The sequence below is a fragment of the Tenrec ecaudatus genome, chromosome 1 (genome assembly GCF_050624435.1).
Source record: "Tenrec ecaudatus isolate mTenEca1 chromosome 1, mTenEca1.hap1, whole genome shotgun sequence".
In the NCBI taxonomy this organism is placed as follows: domain Eukaryota; kingdom Metazoa; phylum Chordata; class Mammalia; order Afrosoricida; family Tenrecidae; genus Tenrec; species Tenrec ecaudatus.
In genome coordinates this window covers 21,938,689-21,946,372 of record NC_134530.1, presented here as the reverse complement: position 1 = coordinate 21,946,372, position 7,684 = coordinate 21,938,689, and the positions used below count along the sequence as shown (strand labels likewise).

At 49.6% G+C, this 7,684-nt stretch overlaps 1 protein-coding gene across 2 annotated transcripts in view; it reads right to left on the bottom strand.

Moving 5' to 3' along the window:
- Positions 1-1,145: 1,145 nt before the first annotated feature.
- Positions 1,146-7,684, bottom strand: part of TPM4 (tropomyosin 4) — a 33,169-nt gene continuing 26,630 nt past the window's right edge. For both annotated transcript variants that reach the window (XM_075548469.1, XM_075548475.1), the window contains one exon: positions 1,146-2,604. In XM_075548469.1, coding sequence (XP_075404584.1) covers positions 2,522-2,604 — 83 coding nt within the window. In that variant the 3' untranslated portion in view covers positions 1,146-2,521. The remainder of the gene's footprint in view (positions 2,605-7,684) is intronic.

Below are 7,684 nucleotides of genomic sequence, written 5' to 3'. Positions count from 1 at the left end.
ATTGTCCTCTTTGGAGTCCCTTTTCCTAGAGGCCAAGGGTGCAACGGATGCTCCTAGATGACTTCCAGTTAGCAGCTGGGCCCTTTCCCTCGAAGCACCTCATCACCAGGCCTCCTTCCCCCAAACCCAATTGTCACTCGGGCAGTGGTCTCATCCCTCTTGAGGATGGTTCCTTCAGATGGTCTCTGCTCCTGTCTCCTGGCCATGGTCCTGGATTATTGAACTACTTTCCTAGCCAGCTTTCCTGTCTCGTCTCCCCCTTTCGTTGCCATTGTCATGGGTTGTGAAGTTGATTCCCATTTATGGCAACCCACGTGGCAAGAGGAGACCCTGCCCCATAGGATCTTTTTTGGTTGTGAACTTTACAGAAGCAGATCACCAGGTCTGCCTGACGAGTACTTGGTTGGATTTGAAGCATCAACCTCTTGATTAGCAACCCAGCTGTTCACATGAGGGCTCGTTTCCCCTTCTCCTCACCCAAACCAAGCTTGCTGCCATTCAGCCAATTCTGACTCAGAGTGACCCTACTACAGGACGGAGTAGACTGCCCCTGTGGATTCCTGAGACAATCTTTACAGAAGTAGAAAGTCTCATCTTCCTGTAGAATGGCTGGTGGTTTTGAACTGCCGAGCTTGTGGTTAGAAGCCCAAGCATAGCCCACTATGCCACCAAAGCTCTTTCCCCTCCTCTAGGGGCCTTCCTTTAAAATGAAGGCAGAGTGGATTTTCCTTATTATTTCATCTCTCTCATTAGTCTCGACCCACCCTGTCTCCTACTTCGACCCAGCTTTCCTACTTCTGCCCCACAGAGAAAACTTCCCCCAAACAGGTCTCATGCATTCCTGAGCAGGTCGTCCCTGATGCTATCTCCAGCTATTAAAATTCAACTCATTCTTGACCGCCTGCCTCAGGCAGGATGGGGGAGAAGGAAGCCCGGGAGCTTGTGTGTGACCAAGGGGAGCTTGTGTGTGACCAAGGCACAGCGCTGTCATCCACAGGATGAAGAACGTGATTGTTGTATCATGGCGCCGTGGCATAAAGCAAACATTTGCCAAGTCACGCCACCGTTCTCTTTCCTTTCCCTGCCACCAACCTGCAAACACAGGCGTTGGTTTGCCCCCACACATCCTACAACGGACACATGTATAGTTTATGTAAAAATTTATTTGACCAAAATGTAGAAAAAGAGATACTATTACATATGATACAGTTGCAAGAATCGTAAATGAAAAGTATGGATCTTAAGTCAATTACACAATTGCTAGTGTATCTCCTGGGTAGTGTGATGCTTAATAAATAGGAGTGAGGGGCAGAGGAGGTGGATAAACTCAAAGCAAGGTGATTTTGGCCGGGATTGTAAACTTGACTTGGGCCCCCCCCTGCTCTGCTGGGGAATGTGGAATGTTTCAGCTCTGAGATGCTAATAATGGAGAAAGCAGAAATATAACCAAGCCAACATGTGCAGCCCCGTCTACAACTCCATATCCAGTCTCATCAGGAGTGTCTTGGTCTCTTATTACTTGGTCCTGAAGAAGGAATTGAAGTCTTACACCAGTACTCTTCAACCTGCTATGCCCTGAAGTATGGAGATCAAGCTGGGCCAGCTACTCTTTTACCTCTACTTTGAGAGGCCCCTTATGCCCAGTGTTTGTTAAGCGAAAATCACTTTGGTCCAGTTTATGGGTGGCTAGCAGGTTTTTTGAGATGGCGGGCCTGGGGAGGACTGAACTCCACCCTATTCATCCCTGTTGAGAAAGATGGCCTCACACCAGAGCAGAGAAGCATGGGTCATTATTGGAAAAGACATCTCAAAGGCCCACTCGGGAAGGAAAGAAACCCGCAGAAGCACATAACCTCGAGGATTGTTCAGAAAACACTTGGGCGGCTCTCAAGACTATTTCCCAAACACTCTCATGCTGGCTGCTCAGAGGATGTTTGCTGCCCAGTGGAGTGTGGAAAAGGGCCACAAGGATTAGGCTAATCGATCTGTGGTTTATAACTTCCCACTGTGGTCATTGCCCCCACTCCTGGATGGAAAATCCCCACCCATAGTAACTCGACGGTCCCTAGCCTCCCGCCGTCTGAAGAATGGTGGCCCAGAAAGAAGGCCTTGTTCTCCAAACTTTGCAATTGATTCACGAAGAGCCAATCGACTGTGTTCTTGCAAGTATGTGTGGGTAGAGGGGAATCCTCTTATGCTCCCAGGAGCCAAACACCCTCAAGCTGAAGAAAGTCTACTCAATAGGAAATATCCTGCCTATTTTAGGAATAAATGCAACATAAGGATTAAAAAAAAAAGAGAGAGAGAGAGCTGAAAAAGCTGGTGCCATTGGGGAAAAAAGAAGGACATTATTTAACTGGTGCTCAAAGCTTCTCTGATACAAAACAATTGGTCATGGAGTCATAATTTGCTTGACATTTCCAGCAAAGCGAAGATGCAGTAACAAAAGGAACTTCTTACAAGAGAAGAGAAAGACACGGAGCGCTGGAGTTTCTGTTGGAAGAAGACTCTTCTGTCTTGGTTATATACAGTTAAGTTCATTTAGCGTCTGGTCCAGTGTCTGATGTAAGCCCACGTTCTCTTCTTTGGCCTGGGCGAGTTTTTCTGGTAAGGATTAAGAGTGAGGGGAAACAGAAATTAATACGCATCTTTGTTAAAGCTTCCTAAGCCCCAAACTGCCAGAGTGAAATCCATACCGGGGAGAGCACTTTGTATTTCAACTACAACCACCCACCATGGACAACTGGGGACCAGGTATCAACACTTGGGAGTCAGAGCATTTTCATAAAATAGAGAGCACCAAGTTACATCTGAATCTCAGATGAGACACAAAGAATCTCTTAGTATCGTATTCCCAAGTACTGCCTGCAGTGTGCGCACACACACACAAGGAATCTCAAATTCAAATTTAACTGGGTGTCCTGTTTCGTTTCGTTTTGTATTTTTAATTTAAATCTGGCAGCTACAGAATGCCTGGATATAAGCCCAGTTGTGTCATCTCACCTTACCCAGGTCTCAGTTTTCCCATGAAGTGGGGACACGGATACAATGTGTGGTGATGGATTCCTTAGGAGGCGCACATGGGAAACACTTCATGCTACCCAAACATGAGACTTGAATCCAAAATACTGCTGATGCCTTTTATTAAAAATGGGTGCTAGAACAGCCCTTTGTTAGCTGGCAGTGTTTTGAAGCCTTTTCAGATAATAAGGGACTGACTGCTATGAAATCACTGCAGTTTGCAAACAATGGACTCAAGCACAGGAACAATTGTGAGGACGGTGCCCAGCCAAGCCTCGGGTTACTGTGGTTAGGAAGGGACTCACCGGCAACGAGTAACCACAGCGATCTACTGTTAGTATTGGGTGCTGTTAAGTCCAGTTCAACTAAACGTGCCCCATGTGACAGAGGAGAACTATCCCCTAGGGTTATGAAAACTTCTTAGACACAACCAAACGCCTCGATGGGAAGCTCAGGCCCACAGTTCCGGGAGACACCAAGGTCCACTGGCAGAACATAGTTCACAAAGACAATGTTGAACATCCTACTTTGGTGAATATCGACTGGCATCTTAAAGGTTCATGAGCGGACATCCATGGTGCAAATATTGGTCTCTCCCCATACAAAGAAGAGTAATCAAAATTTAAAGGCACGTGGAAACGATTTAGTCCAATAGACTCATGGACCATTCAAATACCAGTCTTCACAACCCAGAGCCCAGAAGAACTAGAATGGTGCCCAACTTCCACTACCAACGACTTGGAAAAGGATCACATTATCAAGTCCTGGATAGAGTGGGAGAAAAATATGGAACAGAATTCAAAATAATAATAATTTAAAAAGACCCAGCTTACTGGTCAGAGAGACACTGGTGGGAACCCCAAGACTATGGCCCTTAGTCACCCCGAGATCTGGAACGGAACTCACCCCCGCGTGAGAATAATCCACCATCAAAAGGACAGTATTTACCCCAGGTTCAGAGGGTTTAGAGAGGAGGGGAAATGGAAGCAGGAAACAATGAGAGGAGGAAGGAGGATAGGAGATGGTACATTGAGTGGATGAGCTGAAACAAAATGTTTACAAAATTGCTGAATGTAATATTGATCATCCCTTTATGTAAACTCTCACCCCAATCTCTCTCTCTCTCTCTCTCTCTCTCTCTCTCTCTCTCACACACACACACACACACACACACACACACACACCTTGCTCTAGAGGGTTTCAAAGCCTATCTTCCTTGTGAGAGCAGAAAGCCAGATCTTTTCTCCCTGAGACCAGCTAGCAGATTCAAGTGGCTGATCTTTTGTGGTTAACAGTTGAGTGCTTAACCACTGTGCCACCAGGGCTCCTCAGATAGTCCCTGAGTGCCAGTCCATGGGTCCTCAAGTCTTTGGTAAGAAAATATACTTCTACAACCCATCTTTCCTTTGGAGTTTCTAGAAATCGCTGTGTCACAATTGGGTGTCTGTGCATGCAGTGCCATAAAGTCAAACCCCAGGTATATGCAACATGATTGAGATTTAAAACTAGAATATGGTCCACTGTGGGAGGAGTAGTGGTTACACGTTGGGCTTCTAACTGCAAGGTTAGCAGTTCCAAACTACCAGCCGCTCCATGGGAGAAAGACGGGCTTTCTACTCCTGTAAAGAGTTAAGAGTTTCAGAAACTCAGAGGCAGAGCTACCCTGCCCTATAGGGCCACTCGCTATGAGCCGGCATCAACGGGAGGGCAGTGAATTTGGAAAAATGCTTTGGGAGGGTCGCTGTGAGTTGCAATTGACTTGATAGCAGGGAGTTGGATGTGGCTGGCGATACTGTCTACTCTCATAAAAAGTTGTAGTCTCGAAACCCCCAAAGGAGCAGTGGTTCTCAGCCTTCCTCATGCCGTGACCCTTTCATACAGTTCCTCATGTGGTGGTGACCCCCAACCATAAGATTATTTTTGTTGCTACTTCATCACTGTCATGAATTGGGTGATCTCTGAGAAAGGGCCGTTGGACCCCCAAAGGGGTTGCATGCACCCACAGGTTGAGAACCACCCTCCTCAACAGCGGTCACTGTGAATCAGAATTGACTCATGACAGTGACTGAGTGCGTGATGTATTGGGTAACAAGGTGTGACGCTGATCGCAGGTTAGCAGTTTGAAAGCACCAGCCACGAGAAAAAGATGAATGTTCTACTCTCATATAGAGGTATGGCTTTGGAAACCCACGGGGACAGCGCTACCCTGTCCTACAGGGTCCCTGTGAGTCCGAGTCAGCCCGAGAGCAGTGAGCGAGTGAGACAGCAGTGGTGCTGTGGGACAAAGGCCTGACGAACTGCTCCTGTGAGAACTACAGCCAAGGACCACCCCCTCCACCCCCCAAGTAATTCTATTCCATCACACCATGTCTCCAGGAGCTGGAATCGACTCGACGCCCATGGACCCGTCCTTCGTTTGGCTTACAGGCCTGCCAGTAAGTGGCTGAGCTGATGACATACAACGGAAACAAAAGTAAAACCGCCAACCAGTGCTGTGCGTGACAGAGCACAGGGGAGCTGGTGTGTAGACCCATGACAACTGATAAGGGACTGGGCCAAGGCTGAGTCAGCTAAAAGGTCTCATAAAGGTCTGATACGATCAGCCAGGAAAATTCCAAAGGTCGTGTGTGTGGGGAGTGTGGTTGAGAATCAGTGCAGAGCACGGCAGCTTTCCTCCGGCCACTACTGACCCATGCCTATGACTTGGCATCACCACAAAACCCATGCTGCCGTGACCCAGAGAACACTGGCCTGCCTGCACTGACCCAGGCTGGATGGACAGCCTGTCATCGAGTCCCGGGTCTGGTACAGGCGAGCCAATTTCTCCATCATCTCACTTAGGGGCCACCACAACCTGGAGCGGCTGCCTGGATTTTGCAGATAGGCAGCTAACTCCAGGCCGCACAAGGTGGAATAGCGTGTGGGGCTGGGATTCAAACTGCGGTTTCCTGATTTGCTGGACTACCAGTCCTACTTCCCCACCCCTCGCCAGCCAGATCTTTTGTTCTCTGTTATCATCAGTCGTCATCCAGTCGCTGGTGACTCCGTGCACATCACCGTAGAAACGTGCTCCGTTTGGAAGCTGATAGCCAGCGTTCCAAAGTGCCTCCGTGTGGGTTCGAGTCCCCAACCTCTTGGCGAATAGTCCTACCCAAGGGACTCCACCTGAAATAAAGCCGCCTTCCCGTCAAGTGTGAACTGCCCTGCATAGAACTCCAGGGCACAAATCTCTGCCCGTGAAGCTCCACCTCGGTGCTTCCTCAGGCGGAATGACCGGCTGGGCAGGGCTGCACTTCTGTCAAAGGGCGGAGGGGAAAACTCTCTGGAAAACCCCCAGAAGTAGCCCCTCCTCCAGGCCCACCCCATGTGCCCTGCCAAGGACCTGTTTTCTCAAGGGCCTGTGCAGGGCAGTGTGGTTCAGGATGGGTGGTGAGCAGAGAGAGGCGAAGGGTTAGACAGCTGCGAGTTGTGTAGGGGAGATGTGTCTTGGAAGAATCATCTAGGGAAACATTGGGAAAGGGGTTCCCACCTTGGAGAAGAAAAGAAAAAAGACACAGGAGGCCTAGCAAGCTGTGCTGCTTGTTGCTACTGGGTGGATCCCAACCAAAGGCCCCCTCCCCGGGGACAGCGTAGAACAGCTTCATAGGGTCTTCACGGCTGTGTCTCTCCCGAAGCAGTTCGCCAGGCCTTACTTCCACCCTACCCCTGGGCAGGTTTGAACCAGCAGTCTTTCAGCTAGTAAGCCAAGTGCTTAGCCAGCGTGCCACCCATCGACGCCACCACAAATCATAGTGACTCAGCAAACTACCAGAATAAAAAACGCTCCAATGGAAAACTCGTGCCAGCTCAGCTAGAAGGGAAAGTTTGGAAAGTCACCGTTTCTGGGACACTCTGAGGAGGTGTGTGTCACTGAGCAAAACTGGACAGACTGGAATGTGGAATATCTTGGGGCGGGGGTGGGGGATCAAGATCAGTATGACTTCTTAGCACCCGCAGGCCAATTTCCAGTTCTTGGTAAGCCAGAGCCAAGGCTCTCGGTCATGGTTCCCTCAAGGTCGGGAAGGGCAGAAGCCAGTGACCCAGTCTGCTGTGTTGTGACCCTGATAATGGGGTGCCCCCTTTAATTCTTTGTGCAGAGAGGTGAGGCCCCGTGGGGGCACTGTCTCTTGGCTTGGGGAGCTGGATGGAAGTGCCACCAACAGTGAAGATGCAGGGACCCCTGGGTGCTGTTTGCACAGAAGACACACAAGAAAAGGAGGAACAAGGAGACCAGAAGGCCGCTGCTGCTCTTTGAATCTGTAGCCCGAGCCCCCTTGGAGGGCAGCCTCCTTGTAGAAGTCTTTGCCAGTTGTGGCAATTTTAAGACGCTGCCGTGAGGCTTCCCGGGGAGCAAGCTCCATTCAAGACGGTTTCAATTTAAGGAAAGAGGCACCACTAGCATGCACGCAGCTGCAGTGAGCCAGGCAGCTCGCTGGAGGGCCCCAGCGAAGTTGGCTTTCGTTTCCATGCCTGCAGGAGAGCCTCAGGCGGGCATGATCCACCTTCCCACCCAACCACTTATGGAGCAATTTTGGAAACTCAGCTCCTGGTTGGCACGGCCAGCCACTTCCTTTCAGGGGCCTCCCAGCCACGGCTCAAAAGCGGCAAGCGGAGCACCGCGAAC